General features: G+C 42.0%; 2 protein-coding genes across 2 annotated transcripts; both read left to right on the top strand.

Annotated features, from left to right (window-relative positions):
• The first annotated feature begins 4525 nt into the window (after positions 1 to 4525).
• On the top strand, positions 4526 to 11749 carry LOC115188316 (cation-dependent mannose-6-phosphate receptor). The gene is made up of 7 exons (XM_029747116.1): positions 4526 to 4872; positions 6252 to 6430; positions 6799 to 6965; positions 7156 to 7265; positions 7457 to 7587; positions 8200 to 8326; positions 9363 to 11749. Exons 1-7 carry the CDS (start codon positions 4867 to 4869, stop codon positions 9483 to 9485), a joined length of 843 nt encoding a protein of 280 aa, XP_029602976.1. The 5' UTR covers positions 4526 to 4866; the 3' UTR covers positions 9486 to 11749.
• Positions 11750 to 18430: 6681 nt separating this feature from the next.
• LOC115188300 (polyhomeotic-like protein 1) lies at positions 18431 to 27138 on the top strand. The gene is made up of 15 exons (XM_029747112.1): positions 18431 to 18618; positions 19223 to 19344; positions 19746 to 19859; positions 20774 to 20839; positions 20957 to 21100; positions 21186 to 21347; positions 21480 to 21561; positions 21697 to 22406; positions 22534 to 22675; positions 23073 to 23251; positions 23388 to 23454; positions 23991 to 24078; positions 24241 to 24412; positions 25565 to 25805; positions 26222 to 27138. The coding sequence occupies exons 2-15, from the start codon at positions 19228 to 19230 to the stop codon at positions 26371 to 26373; spliced, it is 2436 nt and encodes an 811-aa protein (XP_029602972.1). The 5' UTR covers positions 18431 to 18618; positions 19223 to 19227; the 3' UTR covers positions 26374 to 27138.
• The last annotated feature ends 276 nt before the right edge of the window (positions 27139 to 27414 follow it).

Here is a 27414-nt window from a genome sequence, read left to right as displayed (position 1 = left end):
AAATTATTCATCAAGTCTGTTGCAAAATATTTGTGGAGAAGAAACTGTATTTTCACATCTGTCTGTTCCACCTCTAGATAACCCTATTGTACCCTCATCCCAAGATCAAACATACCTGGAGTGCATGCACTCTGTTTAAACCAATAAATGAAGTGGTGGGCTACCTCTAATCCTTTCATGTAAATGCATGAAGGAGGATGCTAATTAGGTTACAGCGACAATCAGACAGAGAAAAAAGGTTTGGGTTATATCACCATCACCCCTCCACACAGTGATCAGTGAAGAAACATTGTTGATCCTGTCACGTCCTGACCAGTAAAAAGGGTCATTTGTCATTGTAGTTGGTCAGGGCGTGGCAGGGGGTGTTGTTTTTGTGTGTTTTGGGGTTTGTTTGTTTCCAGGGGATATGTTCTAGTTTTCATTTTCTATGTTCGTTTTTCTTTGTGTGGCCGAGTATGGTTTCCAATCAGAGGCAGGTGTCGTTAGTTGTCTCTGCTTGGAAGCCATACTTAGGTAGCCTGTTTTTTCCTGTGAGTTGTGGGTGGTTGTTTTCCGTTATAGTCTTGTACCTTACGGAACTGTCGTTTTGTCATTTGTTAGTATTTTTGTTTAAGTGTTCACTTTATTGATAAGAAAGAAAGAAGATGATCACTATCCCCGCTGCGCCTTGTTCTGTCCCTTTCGACGCCTATGACAGATCCTGGAGCATACTTTTTGTCTATTCCATTGTGAGCTTGATGTAGTTATTTCACTGTCAGCTGAGTTTCCTCTGAAGAGTGGAAAGAATGGTCATCATCTTGAATTTAGTGACACATTCAGCCATGGTAGACATCCATGTGACTTCCCCCTACATCAAACATCTCTCTTGTTTAAACTGTGTGTATGCTATCAGACCTCTGATCTGTGTGATGACGCACATGACTGGTCCATTCAGGCCTTAAACATATTGTTTATAAATTGCCTAATGACTTGTAAGTAAATAAAGACAGACAAAATTATTGTATTTTATATCCTATATAAACTATATCATCCTATACACCCACACACTCTTTTAAGCTTCTGCTACTCTCTGTTTATTATCTATGCATAGTCACTTTAACTCTACCTACATGTACATATTACCTCGACTAACCGGTGCCCCGCACATTGACTCTGTACAGATACCCCCGTATATAGCCTCGCTATTGTTATTTTACTGCTGCTCTTTAATTATTTGTTACTTAAATTTTTTACTTAGCAATTTTTTACTTAACACTTATTTTTCTAAAAACTGCATTGTTGGTTAAGGGCTTGTAAGTATTTCACTGTAAGGTCTACACCTGTTGTATTCGGCACATTTGACAAATAAAATTTGATTTGATTTGAAGCTGTGCATTGCTGAAGCCATCAATGTCGTTTCACAGATTTACACTGGCTAAAGTAATGGGAAAACACAAGAGAATGGCGAGGGTTTAAATTCAAAACATCACTTGCTGTGTGATGTTTGTTCGTTCTTGCCACCCTTACCAAGAACTTCCCAACTACAAATTTCCAAATCAGCTGACAGGATTGTGAAGCCGTCGAGGGAGGAACATGACCACTATTGTGCTGCTTCACAGCAAGCGAAATGGAGGAATCCGGGAGAGAGAGAGCGCGTTTGTTTGAAATTGAAAAACGTTGCGGTAGCTATTGATAAAGAAGAACATCAAGACAAAACAGCTGCTTTACAAGTGGGATGCACTGTTGAGTGTTACATCCAGAGGGGTTTGTGCTGATTGTACAGAGATTGTGACAGCCAGTAACTGATGTCTTGAGATGTTGCTTCAATATATCTACATAATTTTCCTTTCCTCATGATGCCATCTATTTTGTGAAGTGCACCAGTCCCTCCTGCAGCAAAGCACCTCCACAACATGATGCTGCCACCCCCGTGCTTCACGGTTGGGACGGTGTTCTTCGGCTTGCAAGCCTCCCCCTTTTTCCTCCAAACATAACGATGGTCATTATGGCCAAACAGTTCTATTTTGTTTCATCAGACCAGAGGACATTTCTCTAAAAAGTATGATCTTTGTCCCCATGTGCAGTTGCAAACCAGTCTGTCTTTTTTATGCCGGTTTTGGAGCAGTGGCTTCTTCCTTGCTGAGCAGCTTTTCAGGTTATGTCAATATAGGATTCGTTTGACTGTAGATATAGATACTTTTGCACCTGTTTCCTCCAGCATCTTCACAAGGTCCTTTGCTGTTGTTCTGGGATTGATTTGCACTTTTCGCACCAAAGTACGTTAATCTCAAGGAGACAGAACGTGTCTCCTTCCAGAGCGGTATGACGGCTGCGTGGTCCCATGGTTTTTATACTTGCGTACTGTTGTTTGTACAGATGAACGTGGTACCTTGCTCCCAAGGATGAACCAGACTTCTGAGGTCTTGGCTGATTTCTTTTGATTTTCCCATGATGTCAAGCAAAGAGGCACTGAGTTTGAAGGTAGGCCTTGAAATACATCCACAGGTACACCCCAATTTACTCAAATTATGTCAATTAGCCTATCAGAAGCTTCTAAAGCCATGACATCATTTTCTGGAATTTTCCAAGCGGATTAAAGGCACAGTCAACTTAGTGTATGTAAACTTCTGACCCACTGGAATTGTGATACAGTGAATTATAAGTGAAATAATCTGTCTGTAAACAATTACTTGTGTCATGCACAAAGTAGATGTCCTAACTGACTTTCCAAAACTATAGTTTGTTAACAAGAAATTTGTGGAGTGGTTGAAAAGCGAGTTTTAATGACTCCAACCTGAGTGTATGTAACCTAAGTGTATGTAACCTAAGTGTATGTAAACTAAGTGTATGTAACCTAAGTGTATGTAAACTAAGTGTATGTAACCTAAGTGTATGTAAACTTCCCACTTCAACTGCAGGTGTTCCTGTTATCCAGGTGACAAAGGGCAGTGTAAAGTGTGATTTGAGATTGTGTCATCGTAAGGAGACTTATACTTGGAATCCGGAGGAGGAATGGAGGGAAAAAGAGAGGCAGAGGAGGTCTAAGAGAGGGAGGGAGGAAGATGGTGAGCTTGAGTCGGTTGAAAATGGCAGAAAATGGAGATTGTTTGTTAAAGAAGAATGGTAGGAAGTGTAAGCAGAGTGAGCTAAAGACAAGAGGAGAAATGGAAGTGAATGAGGGCGAAGTATCAGAGGTGGTATGTGTGGTGAAGTTCTCAGAGCCTGAGGATTGCACTGAGGGTCAGGATAAAGGTGAGACTGTGACAGTCTTTTTCTTTTGATGTTGAGTCTTTGCACGACAATGTGGCTTGAGGATATATAAGTTATCCTGTATGAGCTTTTGTGTAGAATACATTCCGTTGTTACAGGTGGCAAGCTTATGGGCATGTGTCAGCAGTGTGTAGGAGGGAGGTTACTAGGTGTGAAAAGTGTGCAGAAGGGCATGAGACAAAGGAATGTGTAGCATTGGGGAAAGTAGTGGTATGTGTTCATTGTAGGGGTGCCCATGGGGCTGGGGATTACAAATGTCCCGTGCGAGAGAGGCAGGTTGAGGTTTCCAGGGTCAGAGTAGTGCAGAAGTTATCATATGCTGAGGCAGGGAAGAAAGCAGAGGAAGATGAGTCAAGGGAGAGAGATCCTGAGAGTAGTAGAGTAGTAGATCTGTACCAGTACAGAGGGATAAACCAACAAGTGATATATGTCTCAGTAAGATTGGATTTTTGGCATTTATAGCATTGGTTATCAACTGTACTGTTGTGTAAGTCTGAGAAAATAGAGGTTGTGGTGGCAGCTGCAGAGAGGTATTTGGGTGTGCGAGATTTGATGTAGGAAGAGTTACAGGGTGTGTTAAGTGGTGGTGTCCCATCCTTTCAGGCTGTTGGCTTAAAGTAGGACTAAATATATTTAAATAGTGGAGAATGTTTTTTTTTTGGTGAGTTTAGTGTTAGATGGTAGGGTATTTGTTAGTTTTTGTTTGCTTTTTCCCAAGCAAAGTATAAGGGAGTTATACTCCAGTCTAGTAGGTGGCGGTAATGCAACATTTATTGGATGCCAACAGCTGTTAAACTTAATCGAAGAAGAACAGGGTTGTTAAGAATAAACTACTTCCGCTTGTTACAAATACAATGTTACAATCACAGATCGAACAATGAGACAGATATTTAAATGGATATATAAATGTGAAGATTCCTGCTTCCTCTCAATGAGAGGAAGCCCACTAGCGGGTAGTGGGAGAACGAGATGGAATTTTGTCCGATATCCTGCAAATCTCAACAATTAAACATTTGATCTCAACACAGTTTTCTGTTCCCAAAATTAGAATCTGTTATGAACAGAACGGACTAAGTGTTGTAGACTTCATCATTTTCCTTAAGTTAAAAAAAAATCGCCCTGTTTAGGGGTGCAAAGGCAATTGAGTTATTGCACACACGCTTCACAGAGTAGGCGTTCCCTAACGTAAATATGCAGATATATACTATCACGCACCAATAGGATATCGCTAGCGCGTGTTTGGCTCTGCCCATTACGACTCATTTGATACGACAAGCTTTGGTCTATCTTGGTTTAGTTAAATCTTTGCTACAGTCACATGCGTTTCCTTGTTTAGTTCCACTTCCGCATCTCACATAAAGTAACGCTGGATAATGATTTTATAGCATAAATCGTTTATTTTCAAGTATATTTTATAGCGGACTCTTAACGAACATGACTTCGTAGTTGTGTGTGATCGAAATTGATTACCAGGTGTTAGTCTGTTGCATTTGCAAGACAAACAGGGGATACAGTGTCCAATTTAGTTAGCTTCGCTTGCTTTTGCTAGCTACTTCATCAGCTAGGTTGTAGCCATTTCAACCTACACTTCGGAATAGCTGGCTACATCTTTTCGGAATGAAGGTATGTCTAAAAGTTGTTTGTGTTACAGTATCAGCCGCGGCTAGGGGTGGATTCAGGATGCGTAACGTTCTAAAACGTTTCAAAAGTTGCATGACAGCTGCTTTGTTAATTACGGCTTTATCATCTATTTCGCATTGATTTACGGCATCTACCACGGTGTTCAGTTTATCTTCGACAGTTTTGCCTTGAGCGCTCACCGGAACGTTGCAGCAACCATCCTGAATGCACGTTAGGTCAGGGGTGTGCAAGTCAAGATGGCGGGATAGTTTCATTTCCTCCTGCAAACAGAGACGTTATGCAGCGTTTAAAACAACTGTGAACTCGGAAATCTCCAACTTCCGAGCGTTCGAGACAACTGGGAACTCAGGGGAAGAAACGAGCTCCGATCGTTATTTTTTTTAAACTGTCCTCCGAATTCCAACTCGGGAACTATAACTAGGGCCTTTTCTAGAACTCCGACTTTCCGAGTTGTAGATTACTGACGTCATGTTCTGACTTGGTATTTTTCCGAGTTCCCAGTTCGCTTGAACGCACCATTTTTGAAAGCAGCTTTGCTGCGTCATTGTACTTGTCAGAGTTCATATGGTCTGACTCGCTGTTGTAGTAGAGTTTTGTCTTGGTAGGCCTACTTGCTCATGAGATGTGTTTCTGTCTTAGGAATCACAGAAAGTGACAGAGTGTACAAAACAATAGGACACCTTCCAAATATTGAGTTGCACCCCCCTTCTCAGAACAGCCTCAATTAATTGGGGGCATGGACTCTACAAGATGTCGAAAGCGTTCCACAGGGATGCTGGCCCATGTTCACTCCAGTGCTTCCTGCAGTTGTGTCAAGTTGGCTGGATGTCCTTTTGGGTGATGGACCATTCATGATACACACAGGAAACTGTTGAGTGTGGAAAAACCCAGCAGCGTTGCAGTTGTTGACACACTCAAACCAGTGTGCCTGGCACCTACTACCATACCCCTTCAAAGGCACTTAAATCTTTTATCTTGCCCATTCACTCTCTGAATGGCACAATCCATGTGCTTAAAAATCCTTCATTAACTTGTCTTATCCCCTCCATCTATATTGATTTGAAGTGGATTTAACAGGTGACATCAATAAGGGATCATAGCTTTCACCTGGTCAGTATGTAATGGAAAGAGCACATGTTCCTAATGTTTTGTACAATCATTGTAAATATCACAAGGCAGGTGTTTTTTCTCAGTAGTCCTACTACAATGTTAAAAGTGCAGCACTTGTTTACTGCTTTTATCAGTGTCACTGTGTCAACAATGAATTGGTTAGGCAATGAATCAGTCATGCAGTGAAACAGACCAAATAAGCCTTACTAAGTATATTATTTTAATCGTGTACTATTATATATTTCCCCCAGGTGTCCATGTTCCCCCCACCCACAGTGACGTCTGTGCGGCTGTTAGTTCTGGCTGTTCAGCTGGTCCTGTTGGTGTGTGGAAGCCAGGCCAGTGACGACACCAAGAGGTGTAAGCTGTTCTCTGAGTCCCCGGCAGAACGGAAGGTCCTCAGTCTTCTAGAACCGCTCACTAACAAGACGTAAGGAATGACCGTTTTAGAAATGGAAGAAAACATAGAAATATCTGTGGTATATCCTATTGCTTTACCAGGTGAGGGGTATCAAAGCAAGTGTTTATCAGCAAAAAAGTAATACTCTACACACACTGACGTCCATTGCTTGTGGAGATGAAATTATACTTTGTCAGCTGTCACAGGAATTAGCTTTGCATGATGGTATAAAAAGGTTATTGTTCAGCAGTCAGGAGACCACATTAAGCTTGGAAACTCCCTTAGTTTTCATTTTCCAGAGTGTTAATTTTAGTCTACATCACTCATGTAACATCCCATGTAACACTTATACATGGTAACGTTACCTCCGTTTTTTTTCACGGTTCCCTTGGTTACAGTTTCTCTGAGGTGAAGACAAGCGGCAAGGACAGCTACACGTACCAGTTCCAGGTGTGTGGGGATGCTGGGAAAACGGTAGGAGCGGGACTCGTTCAGATCGAACATAACGAGGAAAAAAGTGAGACAGTGCTTGGCCTGTACACTGCAACACGGGCTATCGGAGGAAGTAAGAATGTCCAGGTTCTATATCTTTTCTTTTGAAAAAGTAATGTGGCGGTCGTAGTATCTCTGTAAATCAGCTCTAGCATGACCAGATATAGTGATGCCCTTTCTCTCTCCCCTTCCATCTCTCTCACTCGCTCTTTCTCTCTCACTCGCTCTTTCTCTCACTCTCTGCTACCCATCACCCCCTACAGGTGACTGGGTGATGTTGATCTACAGCAACGGCACCAAGTATGACACCCACTGTTCCAAGGAGATGAGGAAAGCCATCGTCATGATCTCCTGTAACAGAGGAGTGGAAATGGTGAGAGAGGGAAGGGGGGGTTTGGTCCATATTCTTCAATGTCTATAGATCACTGTGGTGTGATGATTTGACTTGCCTCTCTCCCTGTCACACACTGACGCACACCTCTCTACATCCCCTCCTATTGTCCTCCCTCTTGCTCAAACCTCTGTCTTCCTCTCTTTCTCTCACGCTCCCCATTTATCTCTTAGGGGAAGCTGGAAGTGGTGTTGGAGGAGAGGGAGAGGGAGACGGACTGTTTCTATCTGTTTGAACTGGACTCCAGTGCAGTCTGTCCAGCTCTGCCATCCCAGCTCAGTGCAGGCTCCATAATACTCATAATGTTAGTACTAAGATTATGCACCCTTCCTGATTACACACACTCATGTGACTACAAAAATACTCAGACTTATCCCTAACCTGCTGGCTGGCACGCAGGGTAGCAACCAAAGCTCTCCATTTCTCTCTCCAACAAATACTCAATACCCTATGAAATGGACTTGCCATTGGCTCACAACAAACAAAGCTGCAAGACCAAGCAAAACTGATTGTATTCATTATAATAATGGTCTCTTATTTCCTCAACGCTTAACACAACAGAACAATTATCACTGTGATGTTTGTTCATATGTACATTTTATTTTTTATTTTACCTTTATTTAACTAGACATTTACGTCATTTAGCAGACGCTCTTATCCAGAGCGACTTACAAGTCAGTTAAGAACAAATTCTTATTTTCAATGACGGCCTAGGAACAGTGGGTTAACAGCCTGTTCAGGGGCAGAACGACTGATTTGTACCTTGTCAGCTCGGGGATTTGAACTTGCAACCTTTCGGGTTACTAGTCCAACGCTCTAACCACTAGGCTGCCCTGCCGCCCCAATTAATGGGATGGGTTTCCAACTGGGGATTTGACCGCTTTTTAATTTTTTTTTATTCATTCCTCTGTCCCAGTGGGTTCGTCCTCTTGTCAGTGTACCTCATTTGTGGATTCCTCTACCAGCGGTTGATTGTCGGGGCCAAAGGGTTGCAGCAGTTCCCCAACTATGTCTTCTGGACGCAGGTTGGCAACCTGGCAGCGGTGAGTGTTTGTAGAAGTCACATCACTGTCTCACGTCAGGCGGCGTCACTACTACGTGAAGCTCGTCCCTCAACCGATCTGTCTTCTAGGATGAGGACCTAATAAAAAAAATCTACATTTTGCTCATCCACCTAACACTAATTGCTAATTCTGAAAATCACTCCTCTCTTGGTAGCTATGATGTGCTGGCTAATATGGCAAATCCTGCTCGGTCAGCTGAGCAAACTTGCTCCAGCTAGCAGCCTAGTGCAAGCTTGTTTGAATGGCTATACAGTATCTAGTTTGCCAGCTTGTTGATGAAGTACGGCAGCAAAGTTCTGGGACTGTTCTCAGAAATCAGCATGTATCTGATTCGGACAGACGGCACTGTTCCTTCGCTTCTTTGGAACATTTAGCCAACGCGATAATGTCCCAGAGAGCAGTCATCTGGGCTGTAGAACTCTGCGCGCTAATCACGGCAGAACAGATATCATGAAAACTAATTTGTCCGTTAGCTGGAACTTCACTACGCTAGCTAGCTAGAGAATTAGGTAGTGAAGACTTGCTCATGAAAAAACATCAATATTAGCTACAGGTTTATTGTTTTTGGTAAGATTAACTCTGACTCTTTTGAGGATGAAAAGGGGTTTAGTGGACGATGTCAACTTGGTAACATTTTCAAGCTTCTTTCTAGCTATGCCATGAGTGTTTGCGAGTTATCAGATAGTTCAGTGCAGGCGGCCGTTGCGCTATCTGACGTGAGACTATGGACGTCACATATCTCTCTGGTACAATCCCAAACCAAACCCTATCCCCTACGAGTGTTTAGGTTGGAAGAGGTTATATGGGTTGATTTGGGATTGTGTCTGTTGGAGGGTATATGGGTTGACTTTGGGATTCAGGGTCTATGTTGGAGGGTATATGGGTTGATTTTGGGATTCAGGGTCTATGTTGAAGGCCACAATTATGCATTACTTGAGGGCACTTAGCTGTTCTTTTGAGGGCTGGGATTGGCTAGTCAGTCATAACTCTCACTCTCTCTCTCCCTCACCCTCAGGATGGATGTAACTTTGTGTGTAGGACACAGGGCCCTGAAGAGGAACCTCCCACATACAGGGGTGTGTCCACAGAGCCAGAGGAGCAGCCAGAAGAGAGGGATGACCACTTGCTTCCCATGTGATCTGATGTCAGTAGTGGGAGGGATCTATCCCGCGTGACGCTTCGGATAGATATTGCCCTTAGGCACAGATCTAGGATCATCACTTACTCTCTCCATAAAACTGACCTCAGTTCAGTGTCTAGGCGCAACTTCATCCTAGTTCATTTTGACAGTTTCAGGGATGAGTTTAGAGGTGGGCACACCAGTTTATGGAAGGCTGGAGGATTTGTGACATCTATGATTCCTAAACACTTAGTTCATTATATTAGATGGCAAGTCACCTGCCCTGGTTTGCATGGCCCAGGCGTCATTATTTGGAGGTGGCAAAAAAAAACTGGATACACTTTTTTTTCCCCTTTCATGAACTGGAGTGGCCACCTCTGGATGGAGAGTGACGTCTCAAACGGACTCTGTTACATCTGGTTCAGCTGGCACAATACAAGGTGTCGTTACTAGTTAACGCAGCCACAAAGTCATGAACCCCGCCTATTTCTACAATTTATCTTTTAAACCTAACTAACCCTAACCAAACTGATAACCTGATTCCTAGCCCTGACCTTTAAATTGAGACCAAAAGCACAATTTTGTTTTCATGAATTTACACTATAGAGCAAATTTTGACTTTGTGACTGTGTTATCTAGTGGAAACCGTAAGGCCTTTACATGACTGATGTGTTAGTGCTGACACAATGCAACCATAGGAACAGTTTCTAACAGTCCCATCCAGTTTGTTTCAGTAGCTGATGGCTGTGTACTGACTCGTAGGTCACACTTTATTTGAAGGTCTGCTTATACATTGCTTAGAATCATTTTTGCATAGTAATATCACAGTAAGTGAAAAAGCAGGCTTTTGTTCACGATTTATATGCTTACAGGTCATTGTAATAAATGGTTTACATTTAAAACGGTTAGATATGTTTACTATTGTTAAGAAATAAATGAACATACAATATTACTTAGCCTAAATTTTACGAATGGGTAAAAATATTGAATAACGACTTTCAAATTAAGTTGGACTACACTACAGTACAGAGCCATTTCAACCAATGCACTGCTAGACATACACATTTACTCTGTTGCTATTTTAGAGTAGGATGCTGACTGGGCCTTGACCAAAATGTACTTCTGACACGTTATACCTTTTCCTTAGCTATTTGAAGAGTAGGGTTGGAACCAATTCCATTTTAATTCTGTTCCCATTAGTTCAGTTCCTATGTTGACAAAATTTAAATGGCATTGACCACAAACCATGGTACTAAGTAGTAGTCTACTATTATGCTGTGTTCGTAACCAAGTGGGAAGGTGGTAATTACCAGTTGTGAAGTCGTAAATACCAGTTGGATGCATTTTACGTTCTTTGAATTCGTTGGGAAACGCTGATTGGCTAATGGCCAACAAGCGGCGTCAACTGTAAATTAAAAGTACAGCTTTCATGCTTGTAAACAAATTATAGTGTTCAAAAACCATATTAATAGATTGCTTTTTATAAATAATGCTTTGTTGCAAGTAACAGACAAAAATGCTGTTATCGAGGTAATTTTCTAATAGGTGATGTCAGAGGTCACCATGAGGGAGAAGTCGGAGCTCAGGGATGATAGACAAGTTTCCCACTAGTAATTACCAGTTGGAAGGGTGTTCAAGTGGGTTTTTCCCAGTCGTATGTGGTAAATGCCAGCTCCTCACTTGGTTATGAACGCAGCATTAATGATACTGAGGACATTGATTATGATGAGTATTTTGAAATATAATGCTGTGATTGAACAGGTCCTTCAGAAAACACTTTGTGTTCAACAGTAAAATGGAGGAACTTAAGTAATTTATATAATCATGAAAAATACACATGTATTATCTGTGACATGTGGGTGAATGTTTTTTTTATTTTGTTTTTGCTTTGTGGTGTTTTTAAAACAAAAAAACTTAGCCCATGGCACTCGCTTAGTTCAATCAAGACCTGAAAGATGGCATTAGTTAGACCCAACCCAGGAGAACAGGCCCCGATGAGATGTGGCGAAATGGATCAGAACTAAACCAGGTCTGGGTTCAATGGCTTTGGTCAGTTCTGACTTTGGCTTTAGTTTGTGATGCTATTTGTACTTGCAGAAGAGGGGAAGAGTAAAAGAGAATTTGCTTAGTTTGTGTTGCGCTTTTGCATCAAATTAAATATGTTGTGTTTTATTACAGTTCTGAATCTCATGTATGACAAGTTTTAGTGTGCTGGTGTGTTTGCAGGGGCAATTAACTCCCTAAGCAACACAATGTAAAACATAAATATATTTTTAAAACAACTGCTCTCTGTATGTACTGATAAAATATGATTTATATTTAAGCAATAAGGCCTGAGGGGGTGTGATATATGTCCAATATACCACTGCTAAGGGCTGTTCTAATGCACAGCACAACACAGAGTGCCTGAATACAGACCTTAGCTGTGGTATATTGGTCAAATACTGTACCACAAAAACCCCAAGGTGCCTTATTGCTATTATAAACTAGTTACCAATGTAATTAGAACAGTAAAAAGTAATTTTGTCATACCAGTAGTATACGGTCTGATATACTCCCTCGCGACGCCAGGACAGCGGAGTCAATCACCACCTTCCGGAGACACCTGAAACCCCACCTCTTTAAGGAATACCTGGGATAGGATAAAGTAATCCGTCTAACCCCCCCCCCCCCCCCCCCCCCCCCAAAGATTTAGATGCACTATTGTAAAGTGGTTGTTCCACTGGATATCATAAGGTGAATGCACCAATTTGTAAGTCGCTCTGGATAAGAGCGTCTGCTAAATGACTTAAATGTAAATGTAAATATACCACATCTTTCAGCCAATCAGCATTCAGGGCTCGAACCACCCAGTATATAAACATGATATAGATAATCTTAATTGATTATTTTCTTTCCAGTTTAATAAGTTATAGACTAGACATAATCATACTACCTAATGAAGAATAAAAATCGCAGTTATTGAGGTTTTGTTTCCCTCTGGAAGATGAGGTTGAGGAGGGCTAGGTAGCAAGCCAACACACCTGGAGTAGGGCCCTCAAGCTTGTCTATCTCAGCCTGGACAGAGGGCTCTATCTGCAAGTAACTCCAGTGGAAGTCCCTGGGAGGGTCCCCTCCCTGGTGGTAGTGTCTCACAATTATCACTGCTCTCTTCATCTGAGAACACTTTTCTACCTCCCCCTCTCTATTCAGAATGTACATGTAGGTCTGGACCTGGTAGCTGTACTGGTTACTGTTGGGGATTTTAGTGACCAGTTTCCCAACCATGTTGCCGGTAGTGCTTTTGCATTTGATCACGAGCTGTTCACGTTTCTTCCTTTCAGCGGCTTTTCTGTTTTTTCCAGAATTGTCCGTCTCGATTTAGGCCAGGAAGTCCAACCTTCCGCTGAGGAATCCATACTCCACCTTGTTGCCTTTTGTGTATGATGCTGTCCTGGTTCCACCTGACCCGCCCTCTCCCAGCTCATGGAAGAACATACCAAACCTCCGAGGCCCGGGTGACACTCCGTTCCTCCAAAACACTGACTCGTCACAATACTCTTTGCTCTCAATGTCTTTCACATTCACTCTGGCTCCTTTAGTCACTATCGAAGACCCACCTCCAACCTTCCAACCTAGCCTAACTCCTGGTGGCAGCACTGGTGTACATAGCCGGTGTTGAGACAGCCGTATCACCCATGTACCTATTCCTCAGCCTGAACCCTCGGCCTGTGTTGGTCTTATTCTCCCTCCAGTGTTTCCTACTCTGTTCTTCATCATCCTCTTGGTCAAAGAAGAGGAGTTTTGTGATTTGAAGGACCTGGCTGTACCTTTTCATAGCCAGAAAGTTTTTAACCTCCCGGCAGCCCAGTCGAGGAACGGCTTTGAACTGGATGTTGGCCTGGGCATCCTGGATGCTGCTCTCCATGTTAGCCAGCTCAATCATCTGTGGGGTTAGGACACCTTCAGGGAGCCTGACGCTCAGTGACTTCATCAGCTGGAGGTAGTCCTGCTGGGTTAGATGTGAGTCTTCTCCTGGTCTTCCACCAACCACAGCGCTATCTCCTCTCTGTCCTACCTCATCCTCACCCCCTCCTCCCAATCCATCTCTCCCTCCACCTCTTACACCCAAACCTCCATTACCTCTCCCACCCACCCCTCTGTTCACTCTTCTTCTCTTCTCTATCTTCAGTTCTACTGGTTCTACATCTCCACGGCCTAGACCGTCTCTATTTGCAGTCTTCCTCTCCTTCCTCGTCTCCCTGGACCTCTGTCCCTTACTTTGAGTTCTTCTCCTCCATTTCCTATCCCTTTGACCTTTCCATTCTCTCTAACATTTTCTTTTCCATTTGTTCCATTTGTGACACTTATAACTGATTTGATTACTAGCTCTGTTCTTCCGCCTGCATCTTCCCGCTCTCTGTATTTACTCCATGCTGCTCCTACTTTGCCTCCTCCCTTTCCAACACCGGTCTTTGCACCATTTCCTCCAATATTTTCCTGTCCTAGAGCACATTTTTCTCCCTTATTCCCCCTCCCTTCTCTTTTCTTTCCCTTAACTGGAGATCTTAATTCCTCACCTCATTCGCCACTACCTCCTTTCCCCCTTGTCTGTTGCTCCTTCACTCCTCTGTTTCCCATTCTTCCTCCTCTGCCAAAGCTACGATCTCATGTGGAAGCCTGTCATGTTGGCCAGAGTTGCGGTCAGAAACTCTAGCCTCTGTAGTGGATGGAAATGGAAAATAACAAGAAAGACCAGTTTGGTTTGATGAAGTGACTCACAATCAGATAAACCTCAAAGTAGAGAAGACTGGGATCTGCCAGCCCACTATTTCACAATATCCTCTCTCACTCTTGTCAGTTTCTTTTCTCCATGACAGTGGTGTAATCATTGACATATGCCTAAAAGAGGCAACTCCAAATGTAAAGGGGTGTGGACCTACTGATACAAAAAAGAAATGACATCAAATTTCATCCTTTCTGATAAAAATGCCTCTAATATCAACAACAATGACTACAAATAAAAGAAACACAAAACATACATCAATCTTTTTCCAGAGCAGTTAAAGCTATTGAATGGGCCCCAAAGCAGTTACAAATTCGTAACATATCGTAGTAATTGGAATTTGTAACATCACATGAATTGCAGGAAAAAATATTTTTGCAGGACGTAAAATATCATACGAAATGGATGACGTTAAACACAATTCTCAGGGACCTGTTTTGGCTCGTGAGCTCTACTTTCAAAACTACTGGCTGAAATTATAAAGATTTCACATTTTTCCCTTTATGTTGTATAAAATAGCAAAGTAGACCTTCTTAGTCACTGAAATAGGTAGGCAAAACAAACTTTACTTAAACACAAGTATAAAGAGTGAGTTTCAAAAATATTGGGACAGTGATAATTTTTTGGTTTGGCTCGTCACTCCAGCACTTTGGATTTGAAATGATACAATAAAGTGCAGACTGTCAGGTTTAATTTGAGGGGATTTTCATCCATATCGGTGAACCGTTTAGAAATTACCACACTTTTTGTACATAGTCCCCCCTTTTAGGAGACCTAAAGTATTGGGACAAATTCACTTATGTGTATTAAAGTAGTCAAGTTTATTTGGTCTCATATTCCTAGCACGCAATGATTACATCAAGCTTGTGACTCTACAAACTTGTTGGATGCATTTGCTGTTTGTTCTGGTTGTGTTTCTTATCATTTTATGTCCAATAGAAATGAATGATAAATAATGTATTGTGTCATTTTGGAGTCACTTTTATTGTAAATAATAATAGAATATGTCTCTAAATACTTCTACATTAATGTGGCTACTACCATGATTATGGATAGTCCTGAATGAATCGTGAATAATGACGATTTAGAAAGTTACAGACGCACAAATATCAACCCCATATTACAAACACCTGTCAAATCGTCTTAGAGCTCCACAAGTACGTGGGTTGTAGGGCCTAGGAGTTGATTTTGGATTGGCCTACTGTTTTTTTCTTTATTTTTTTAGTAACAACAAGTCAATACAGGAAGTACATGTGGGAACAGAAGTATATATAAATAGTATACTAAGTTCAATTGGGCTAGGGGCGGGGCTAGGGTGTACAATATCACATTTCACAAGGACCTTAAGGGACATACAGACACTTATTATTCTAACAGCTTTTTTGTTAGTGGAGTATTTAATTGTCTTAAAATACAGTTCAATTTATTTTTGTAAGGTAAGAAAATGTGGTGTTTGTTTGTAAATGTACATTTGTGAATATGAAATTTGGCCAAAAGAATAATGAAATTAATGACAATGTTTCAGCTTATTTATATCATAGGTAAAGAATCCAAGCAGTACATCTCTCCACAATAGTGTAAGATCTTCATAAATGTGTTCAATTATAAATCTACTGATGTCTTGCCACAGTTTTCTTACATGAATACATTGCCAAAAAAGATGCAACACTGTTTCTGGGTGGTCATTACAAAAGGAACAATTTGAGTTGATGTTTTCCTTAAACCTCTTCATATAGTGGTTGGCAGCATAATATTTATGAATAATTTTAAAGGAAACTTCCTTCATTTTATTAACAAGTAGGTATGTGTGTGGCAACATCCAAACTTTTTTCCAACAGATATCAATAAATCCACTCCAATAAGGCATGACATAAGGTCAACATACAACACGTCCTGCTGAAACAAGGTTCGTATCGCTCTGTTGTTGAATGGACCGAAAGAGAAACAACTCTTTCCTACTGATGAGTCAACAGGGTCAATGGAAGGTAGGCTCTGAGGGTCAGGTCTTGACATGTTCCTGAATAATAAAGAAACACCTGAGGGAATGGCATCTAAAACAATTGCAATCTTTAGGTTTTACAGGGACCTTGTAAAGTGATAAGAATTCCTTATAACTGTTTAAAAGACCCTCTGCATTTACCAGTTGCCTCACCAATAGGATATTATTTTGGAACCAATATTCTAAAAACAAAGAACTATTTTTATACAATATGTCCCGATTATTCCATATATAATATCTGTGTGGAGAAAAATTATGCTTATAAATTAAGGACCATGACAAGAAAACCTGCCGATGAAAATCAGAAAGTTCCACTGGAACTTTGTCAATATTATAATTGCAAACCAACATGAAGTTAAGGCCACCAAAAGTAGAGAAGACATAATGAGGAAAAAAATTCCACATAGAAGTGGGTCTTCATAGGAATTGTTTTATCCAATTGATCTTAAAAGTATTATTTAAGGTAGTAAAGTCCAGAAAATTCAGCCCACCATTCTCATAAGTGTTCATTACAACCGTTTTCCTAATGTAATGGGTATGGTTTCTCCACAGAAAGTTGAAAAGCATCTGGTCTATCTCCTTGCTTATTTTACCGTCAAGATATGAAGATGGAGCGCCATATGTTAGTCTAGAGATACCTTCAGCCTTGGTTATTAGGACTCTTCCTGTAGCCATTGATTTAGCTTCTTCTGGGTTTTTTAATTAGAGGGTTAAAATTTAGTAAGCCTCTAGACATCTGATCCTTTGTAATGGTTATGCCTAAGTTATTTTTTTTACTGGAATACCATAATATGAAGGTGTCACACAATCTTTGACAGACATGAGTTCACATTTATTCATGTTAAGATATAGACAAGACGCTTTGGAAAAGGATTGTATCACATTGATCGATATGGGAATTTGGTTAGCGTCGTTCAGAAAAAGTGTAGTATCGTCAGCCTGTTGGCTTATAATTATTTATTTACCAGCTATGGAAATACCTTGTACAGGACTATTATTTAAAGAATTTGTAAGAAGTTGGGTGATTAATAAAAACAGGTGCGGAGAGATAGGACAACCTTGCCTAATTCCTCTCTTTAAAACAAATCTAGGTGAGGTGCCATATTTCAATTTGATAGAGCTGTTACCATTTGTATGGAGAGTCTTAATAGCCTTACAGAAACAATCCCCAAAGCCAAGTCAAGGGAGTGGAAGAGGAACTGATGCTCTACTATGTCAAATGCTTTATAAAAATCTAAAAATAATATGAGCTATCCTCGGTTATTAGGTCTGAGTAGTCATGTATGTCTAATACTAGTCTGATATTGTTAGAAATATGTCTGTTCCTCATAATGCCAGACTGTGTTTCATCAATGATTGCATCCAGGACTTCTTTAATTATTTTTGCAAGTGGTAAGCCTAATATCTTATAGTCATTATTAAGAAGACAAATTGGATGCCAGTTATCGATCAGCAGCACTTCTTTTTTAGGCTTAGGTATCAGTGTTATTAACCCCTGACTCATTGTAGGAGGGAGAACATTGTTTTTAATACTCTCTAAAAAGACTTAAAATAGGAAGGGAGCTACTTGTTCAGAAAATAATTAGTAAAAGTCTGATGTAATTCCATCAACACCTGGTGATTTATTGTTCTTTAAATGTTTGATAGACTCTATAATCTCTTCAACTTTGATGGGTTCATCACTGTTTAGATTCTATATCACTGATAGAGTGAACATTATTCAGTGAGTCAAAAAACATATATGTGGATTCCTGACAGTAGGTAGCTATACAATTGCTACAGTATTTAGTGATACATTTTTGGTTATCTGTAATAACACCATCAAAAAGTGTTATTTGTAGAGTGAAATTTCTCAAGTTTAAAGAAATAGGATGAATTCTGTTCTCCCTCCTCCATCCATTTTTTCCTAGATCTAATAAAGGCACCTTCTGCTTTTATACTATATATATTATCCAGTTTATTTTGTAACTCAATCAGTTCCATCTTCTCCTCCCCGAGAGGCCGGCTGAGGACCTCTGAGAAAGGGAAGTTATCTTAATGATCACCTTTTCCTCCTCGGCTCTTCTGGTCTTTGCAAGATTACTACCATATTTTCTAAGGTATTTGCACACGTAAAATTTAAAGAGCTCGCAGTTCTCGCAATAATTGGATTGGCCTACTGTTCTGTCTCTGATGCATCTCAATGACGTAATTTTTGGCGCCGGAAAGGAATGGTAAAGAAAGAGAGGGGGCGGGATTTTTCTCATCTGCCTCATCGTTGTTTGCTTCACACAATAATCTGAAAAACAGCACCAAAGATTCCTTCCAAAAGCAAATGCGTAAAACGTTTACGGATAAAAGCTGGATTTTATATTAAAAAGGTAAAAATAAAGGTCCAGGAGATTGAGGTAAGAGAAAGATTTCACAAAGTCTTGCGGTTAACTTATTATCTAGCTCTAGTTTAATAGCTAGCTAAGCTAATGTTGGCCATATGCACTGTTGCTGCAATGATCTCGCCTAGTTTTGTTCTAATTCAATATTGCCAGTCATTGAAAGGAAATTATATAGCTAGCTAATATCAAAACGCAATTGGCTGTCCTTAATTTTGAATGTCTGTGAACGTTTGGAAGAGCACACTTGTCCGTCCTTGTTCCCTTCTGGCTGCATCCCTCTCGGTCATCGATCATGTTGTTGACAGCCAGCCGGCCTCCTACCGCTAATGACAATTTCACCCATTGCATTCGCTAGCTAAGAATAGCAACTGCAAAAACATACAGCAATATATCGTTTTAGCAGTTATGGCCAGTTAATTTATAGACTAGATTAGAACGTGATAACTAGGTAAGGGTCTATTGAGGTCAAATGTGTGATACTGAGAATATAGATTTCTAGGTAATACAATTACTTTGCGATTGTTATTGTATATATTTTCATATGAGAAAGAAAAATTATGATTTGACAGTACTGTAAGAAATTAGTGCATGATTTGATTGACATTTGTGTTTTGTGCAGAGAGCATGGATGCAGGTGATGACCAGAACACGGGCTCTACCAATGGGAATGCTCCGTCTGCTGGGAACACCCGCCCTCCCCAGATAGCCCACATGTCTCTGTATGAGAGGCAAGCTGTGCAGGTGATTTTATTTTAAAAAGCCTGCTGCATGAATCATTATCTTTGATAATAGGGTGACTGTCTGCACTGAATGTTGAACGACTAGCCTTGCCTAGGAATGACCAGTCAAGAAGACCATGTGCATATTGGAGGGTTGCTGTTATCAAATCCTAGATGCCATTGCCTGCAGTTGTGCCCTGGAGCAAGGCACTTTACCCCCCCACAACAACAGCTCCCCGGGCGCCCTGTGTCGCAGCCCCCCGCACCTCTCCAAAAAATACCTGTATGTGTGTCTTTCGTAGTGGTTGGGTTAAAAGCGGAAGTCAAATTTCGCTTGGACCTTGTGTGTATTTGAACAATAAAGTGATGTTAATCTTAATGAATATGATGTTAAGGATGATGGTGGTGATTTGTACACTCTAGGCCCTTCAGGCGCTGCAAAGACAGCCGAACGCAGCCCAGTACTTCCAGCAGCTCATGCTGCAGCAGCAAATCAACAGTGCCCAGCAGCTTCACAATCTGGCTGCCGTTCAACAGGTAATAATAACACAATAATAACAGGTAGCACAACAGCTAATGACACAATGAAAGGTAACAGAACAGGTAATAACACTAACAGGTAATAACACAATAACAGGTAGCACAACAGCTAATAACACAATAGAAAGGTAACAGAACAGGTAATAACACTAACAGGTAATAACACAATAACAGGTAGCACAACAGCTAATAAGACTAATGGGTAACAGCTAATAACACAGTAACAGGTAATAACACTATTATACCATGGCATTGTTGAATACTTGTTTCTGATTGGCTTGAATGGCATTCTAGAGCATGCATTATCTCCCTATAACACACGGTAGAATTCAATGGCTATAGTATATTGTTGCATGTTCTGTTTGAGCTGCTTTTGAAAGCAAAAGTTGAATTGAAAACATTGGTATTGTTGAATTCGATGTTCATAGTAGCAAGCTAGGTATGATCTTTTGGTTAGCTAAACTAGCAAGTCTGTTTGTTTACTAAGACAACTGTAGCTATCTAGTAAACTTGCTAGCTACTTCAGTGGATGTTGAACACATTTCTACCGGCAAATGAACACATGTCTAGCAGCAAATGTGTTAAATTATAGCCATGGTATAAAAGGGATAATCATCTCAGGACTTTGCGTTCTCTGGAAAATAATCCAACCCCGTGGAAGGTCAGTTCCACTTCGCTAGCGCGTCGCGGAACACACCTTCCACGCCATTCATTATTTTCCATAGAACACATCACCCCTCGTTAGTTATCCCTTACATAACAGGTAATAACACAATAACAGGTAATAACACAATAACAGGTAATAACACAATAACAGGTAATAACACTAAGCAGAGGAATGCACTGCACTGTCACAACGTTCAAAGTTTTTACTTTCTCTTGACCTCTTTCATTTTGTGTTTCTCTCTCAGGCCACCCTCGCTGCTAGTCGCCAGTCCAACACTCCCAACCACAGTGTGTCCCAAGCAACCACAACTGTAAGTTTCACAGTCAATATTTCAAATAAAACATGGAAAGCATTGTTATCCTTAATTGCAGTTTCTTAGCTTTCTTTGAGATTCTTGACAGCGTCAACATTTTCCCTTTTGTCACAGGTCAATCTGAGCACCGCCTCTGGGGGAGGGACCATGACCAATACCCGCCCCCTCGGCCCTGCCACATCAGTGACATCATCAGCTCTCAGCCAATCAGTGCTGCTGGGTGGGAACTCAGCCGGACAGGGCCAGATGTACCTGAGAGTGAGTTGAACGAGGAGAATACTTTTTTTGTCAATTGAGAAGGAGCCTCTTTATATTCAATAACCTCTGACCTATGAGCCCACAGGTCAACCGCTCCCTCAGGGCACCCCTCGCAGCCTCCCAGCTCATCTTCATGCCTGGTGGCACAGCAACGGCTGCTGTAGCGACAGTTGCACAGCAGCAGCAGCAACAACAGCAGCAACAGGAAGTCCATCCCAACTCCAATGCCCAATCCGACAATGACCAGGTAGTAACCACTTCCTGTTGTGAGAAGCAATTTTTTTTCAGTCAACATTTGTCTGCAATCAAGATTTTGCACAGATAATATTGTTTCTAATTGTTTGCCTTATTTTCTCTCTCCCTCTACTTACTCTCTCAGGTGCAGAACCTGGCTCTCCACTGTATCTCCACTCCCAGAGTGGCCGCAGTGAAAACTGAGTTTCCAGACAGGAGAGATGCAGGTGAAAGGACTTATCTTTGCCTCCAATATGCAGACACAATTCTTTACCAATTTGTGTGCCACTAAGATGCAAAGAACTGTCTGTCTCTCATTCCAACTTTAAACATACTTTAAACTCTCTCTCTCCCTCTATCAGCCAACTATTCTTTTAGTCAACAACAGCATCCTCAGCAGCAACAGCAGCAGTTCTCTCAGAACACCCAGCAGCAGATACAACCCCAGCAGCAACAAATGGCCAACAAACTGACTAGCTACACTCATCCCACTGCTCTCCCCAGTATAAATGTCAAGACTGGAAACCAGCTGAATATGGCCCCAACCTCTGCCACCTCAGTTCCCACCTCCCCTTCTCCCACGCTCCCTCTCTCCCAGCTCCTCCTCTCCCCCTCAGGCCTTTGTCAGGCCCGGGCGGTAACCACGGTTACCCCTGCTGCCACGGTAACACACATCCTAGTCCCCACCTCCAACGTTCCTACTTCCTCTCAGGGCTACCCCATAGGTTCAGTCGCCCCCAAAACTAACGTCAACACCCAGACCTTGGTGGTGCAGCCACTGCAGCAGTCCAACACTAACATGGACAAGGTGAGCCACAGCTCTGGCCCTGTGCATATACAGCCCAAAACCTCACAGGGTCACCGCTTACCTGTCCAGCTGCCCCCACGCCACCCTCCACCTATCCTCCCGGCTCCGCCCAACACGGGGGGCCACCACCCACCCCATGTCCCAGTCCAGCTGGTGGGAGCCAGGCAGGGCTCAGTAGGAAACTCCCAGGCTTTGGCACAGGCCCGAAGCTGCTGCCCCCAGGACAACGGCACCGCTATTGCCTCTACTGGAGGGAACACCACGGTAACCCTCTTAGAAACTAAAAGAGTTGGTTGTGTGTGTGTGTGTGTGTGTGTGTGTGTGTGTGTGTGTGTGTGTGTGTGTGTGTGTGTGTGTGTTAATCAAAATTTGTCTCTTCCTGTTGTGTCAGGCAAAGCCTGCAATTGGCTCATTGAAGAGGAAGTCGGAAACTGATGCAACCAATGAGATGGCAGTCGAACCTTCCCAACTTTGCTGTCCACCAATGAGAGATTCTGCCCCTCCTCTATCTCCCGCCCCCACGTTGGACTCAGGTAAGATGTCTGAAGATATACTGTATGTTCTTGTTTAGTTGAATCCTATCTAAGGTTGGCGATTGCTTGATACAAGGATTTAAGGTTTAAGGTTAAGTTGTAAAACACAGCATGATTCATAATTGGTAAATTCATGTTTGTTTTTTGAATGAATAGTGTAAATTCATGTTTGTTTTTTGAATGAATAGTGTAAATTCATGTTTGTTTTTTGAATGAATAGTGTAAATTCATGTTTGTTTTTTGAATGAATAGTGTAAATTCATGTTTGTTTTTTGAATGAATAGTGTAAATTCATATTTGTTTTTTGAATGAATAGTGTAAATTCCCAAACTCTGACATTTCACCCACACTCTTTTCTACTCTGGTTCCCTCACTTCCTCTCGCTCTCTTTCTCCAGCTCCTAAAGCGGTGCCAGCCTTCTCCTCTCCCCCCACCCTGTCTCTGCCTCTGCCCCTGTCTCGGGGGGTGGGGGGTCAGGGAGACAGAGCCCCTCTGCCCCAGGCGGTGGTCAAACCTCAGGTCCTCACCCACCTCATAGAGGGTTTTGTCATCCAGGAGGGAGCTGAGCCTTTCCCTGTGAGTTCACATACCTGGCTAGCACCTAGCTACCTGCTTACCATGGATCAGGAGATTTGGTTTTGTCTGCACAGAACTTTTCTTTCGGGCCAGTACATATCCTTCTCTAACACCCAAACTTGACATCGATTGACAGGTGACTGGGCCAGTGAAAGAGCCTCTAGCCATGGGTGTTCAACAGGCTGACAATGGAGGCCCTGCAGGTTAGTGGGTGGTATATTTTCTACCTTCCTTAAAGAATACACTCCATAACAGCTGACTAATGCACTAGCCTTTATTTTGATTTGATTCTGCCTCTGATCCAGTTGTCTGTGAGATGTTGCAGTACTATAGCTTGATTCTGCCTCTGATCCAGTTGTCTGTGAGATGTTGCAGTACTATAGCTTGATTCTGCCTCTGATCCAGTTGTCTGTGAGATGTTGCAGTACTATAGCTTGATTCTGCCTCTGATCCAGTTGTCTGTGAGATGTTACAGTACTATAGCTTGATTCTGCCTCTGATCCAGTTGTCTGGGAGATGTTGCAGTATTATAGCTTGATGCTGTACAGTAGTTGTCATCCCTAGCATAGGAGGCTGGTGGGAGGAGCTATACGAGGACGGACTCATTGTAATGTTTGACAACGTTCCATTTATTGCATTCCAGCCATTACAATGAGCCCGTCCTCCTATAGCTCCTCCCACCAGCCTCCTCTGACCCCTAGTCATCTCTGTACTAACAGTCTGACTCTCTCCTCACCAGTGTTGAAGTGTGAGTACTGTGAGAGCTTGGCTCCAGCCAGCCAGTTCAGGGGCTCCAAGAGGTTCTGCTCCAAGACCTGCGCTAAGAGGTACCCTAGCCATCTCACCTGTCTTCTCACTATATCACACACCTCTCTGACCAGAACAGGTCTACACTTTAAAGTCAGCACTGTTGATATCATATTTTTGTCCTGGGTGCAGCCAACACTATTGACTCCTTGTTATTACTTGCTTTGTCCACTCTCCTCCAGATACAATGTGAGCTGCAGTCACCACTTCCAGGTCAGTAGGGGGCGAGCTTCTGCACGGCCGCCTGGTCCTCCCGTTCCCCCAGACAGCATAGTCAGACGCAGGGGTCCTCGCAGGAGTAGCTCGGAGATCGCCTGCGCTAAAATAGCCGGCAGACATTTGCCTGTCAAGGAGGTAAAGGGGATGTTTCTGATCCATGAAAGAGTCAATGCAATAGAAATGTTGTTTACTTTCCTCCTGTTTCAAGTTTGAATGTCACATACACAAGTACAGTGAAATGAGTTTCTAACCAGCTCTAACCCCAACACTGCAGTAATCAATAACAATATAATACTAAAAATAACAAGGTACAACTGAAACACACCAGATAGAAAAATAAGTAGAACATAAAGTAAGTAAGCGTACTATACTGAACAAAAATATAAATGCAACATGTAAAGTGTTGGTCCCATGTTTCATGAGCTGAAATAAAAGATCCCAGAAACTTTCCATACCCTCAAATTTTGTGCACACATTTGTTTATATTCCTGTTAGTGAGCATTTCTCCTTTGCCAAGAAAATCCATCCACTTGACAGGTGTGGGATGTCAAGAAGCTGATTAAACAGCATGATCATTACACAGGTGCACTTTGTGCTGGGGACAAAAAAAGGCCACTCTAAAATGTTCAGTTTTGTCACACAACACAATAGATGTCACAAGTTTTGAGTGAGCGTGCAATTGGCATGCTGATTGCAGAAATGTCCACCAGAACTGTTTCCAGAGAATGTAATATTAATTTCTCTACCATAAACCGCCTCCAACTTTGTTTTAGAGAATTTGGCAGTACGTCCAACCGGCCTCACAACCGCAGACCATATGGTGTCGTGTGGGCGAGCGGTTAGCTGATGTCAACATTGTGAACAGAGTGCCCCATGGTGGGGTTATGGTATGGGCAGGCATAAGCTACGGACAATAAACACAATTGCATTTTATCGATGGCAATTTGAATTCACAAAAATACAGTGACGAGATCCTGAGGCCCATTTAATTTTTTTTTGCTATCTTTGACCAAAAGATGGGTATCTGTACTCCCAGTAGGGAAATCCATAGATTAGGGCCTAATTAAGTTATTTCAGTTGAGTGATTTCCTCATATGAACTGTAACTCAGTAAAATCAATGAAATTGTTGCGTTTATAGTTTTCTTCCGTGTGTATGTATAATATACATACATACGTACATACATACATACATACATACATACATACATACAGGGTCAGTTCCAGTACCATATTTAAACTGTGCAGGCCTACATGTATGACGCTCTTCTCTCTATGATTGGCTGTAGTGTCGTTCTGAGTCCAGTCGCTCAGAGGATGTGTCCAGCTGTGACGGAGAGGAGGAGGAGGAAGATTCCCCATCACTCTCCCCTAGCTCCTCCCTCTCCTGCCCTAGGCCCGCCCACTGTGACCCCCATTTGGACGACGCAGCTCAAGGCAGCCTCCCATTGGACGAGGCCAACTTCCTGTCTGGGAGCCCCGCCCATTGGGGTGTGGAGGAGGTCTGCAGGTTCATCTCTTCACTACAAGGTCAGTACTCATTCATTAACAGTCAGTGAAGTAAACAATGAATAAAGAGTCTTCATAGTAGGGGAATCTGTAATAATGGAACCCATGGCCAACTGGTCAATTAGATCAGGGTTTCCCAAACTGGGTCCTGGGTGCACGTTTTGGGTTTTGCCCTAGCACTACACAGCTGATTCAAATAATCAAAGCTTGATGATGATGAGTTGCTTATTTGAATCAGCTTCGTAGTGCTTGGGCAAAAACCGAAATGTGCATCCAGGGGGGCCCCAGGACCCAGTTTAGGTAACCCTGAATTAGATCAAAGAAACCAAGAGTTCTGGTTTGCCCATAGCCCATGCCAAAGTGTATTTTAGGTTGATATTCATTGCTAGTGAGCAGTCCCTTTTCATAGCGTATTCACTCTCTCTCTCCCCTCCCAGGTTGTGAGGACCTGGCTGCCCAGTTCCTGTCACAGGAGATTGACGGACAGGCCCTGCTGCTACTCAGAGAAGAACACCTAATCTCCACCATGAACATCAAACTAGGACCCGCCCTCAAGATCTGTGCCTTCATCAACAGCCTACGAGACTGACGGAGGGAAGGAGGAGGAAGAGGGGTTTCAATGAACTTCAAACTGGGACCCACACTAAAGACTTGTATTAGTGACATTCAAGCCTGAGACCAAGACTGAAAGGGACGGGAAAATGGGGGTTGATTTTTATCATAAACATCAATCATTTTAGAGACTAGATGAAGAGAAGGGGGTTAAATATAGGTAAGAGGGGATATAATTAGAATATGCTTTGACTTTCCTGGACATTGAATGTGCAAAAACTCTGTTAGTTATGAGCGAGGTAAACTGACAAAGCATGGGTGAGTTCTTGTATGTGTATGTGTGTTTGTCAGTAGAAACATATACTCATGTGACACCGCAAACGTGCTCACCTACAGTAACCGTGGCTGGCTAGCTAGGACAGTTCAAGTTGCCTTTTTCTACATTTCAACGGTGCTATAACCATAGTGTTATTATTGAAAATGGTCCATTTCACTTTACTTTTCTTTTTACAAAGTGGATTTGTAATGTTAATGTAGATGCCAGGCTCTAATCAAGTGTATGAAAGGACATTAAAGAGCTTTAACAAATCGTTTTTTTTATATCACCAGATACGACTCTGTTTTATAGCTTTGATCTTTTGTACTACAATCGAAGTTATTATTTTGGTGTGGAAGGACATTTTTCATGGAGAGGATGTAGTGAGTATTAGTAACTGACTGAACTACCTGAAAATGGGTATTTGTCCTGAGAGGGGAGATACTCTGTGTATGCAGTACTACCAATAAACACCTGTTACTGGAACTATGCTCTGAGTGTTGTTTGTATATGGCTGCTACAGACTCTCAGGACTATTTAACTCCGGTCCTGGAGGGCTGAAACACTTCTGTTTTTGTTTCTACTTGGTAGTTAATTGCACTCACCTGGTGTCCCAGGTCTGAACCAGTCCCTTATTAGGAGAGGATGAAAACTAGAAATATTTCAGCCCTCCGGGACTGGAATTACTCTGAACAAAAATACATACAATAAAATCGCAACAAGTAAAGTCTTGGTTTCATGAGCTGAAATAAAAGATCCCAG

This window comes from Salmo trutta, chromosome 3 (assembly GCF_901001165.1).
Source record: "Salmo trutta chromosome 3, fSalTru1.1, whole genome shotgun sequence".
NCBI lineage: Eukaryota > Metazoa > Chordata > Actinopteri > Salmoniformes > Salmonidae > Salmo > Salmo trutta.
This window is presented reverse-complemented; position numbering and strand designations above follow the sequence as displayed.

Bases quoted from the DNA above. Each gene is read 5' to 3' on its own strand.
- LOC115188316 (XM_029747116.1), top strand. The intron at 6,431-6,798 runs GTAAGGAATGAC...CCTTGGTTACAG, and splicing joins GAACCGCTCACTAACAAGAC to TTTCTCTGAGGTGAAGACAA. The intron at 6,966-7,155 runs GTAAGAATGTCC...CACCCCCTACAG, and splicing joins AACACGGGCTATCGGAGGAA to GTGACTGGGTGATGTTGATC.
- LOC115188300 (XM_029747112.1), top strand. From the start codon at position 19,228: ATGGATGCAGGTGATGACCAGAACACGGGCTCTACCAATGGGAATGCT. The intron at 19,860-20,773 runs GTAATAATAACA...TTTCTCTCTCAG, and splicing joins ATCTGGCTGCCGTTCAACAG to GCCACCCTCGCTGCTAGTCG. The intron at 21,101-21,185 runs GTGAGTTGAACG...ATGAGCCCACAG, and splicing joins AGGGCCAGATGTACCTGAGA to GTCAACCGCTCCCTCAGGGC.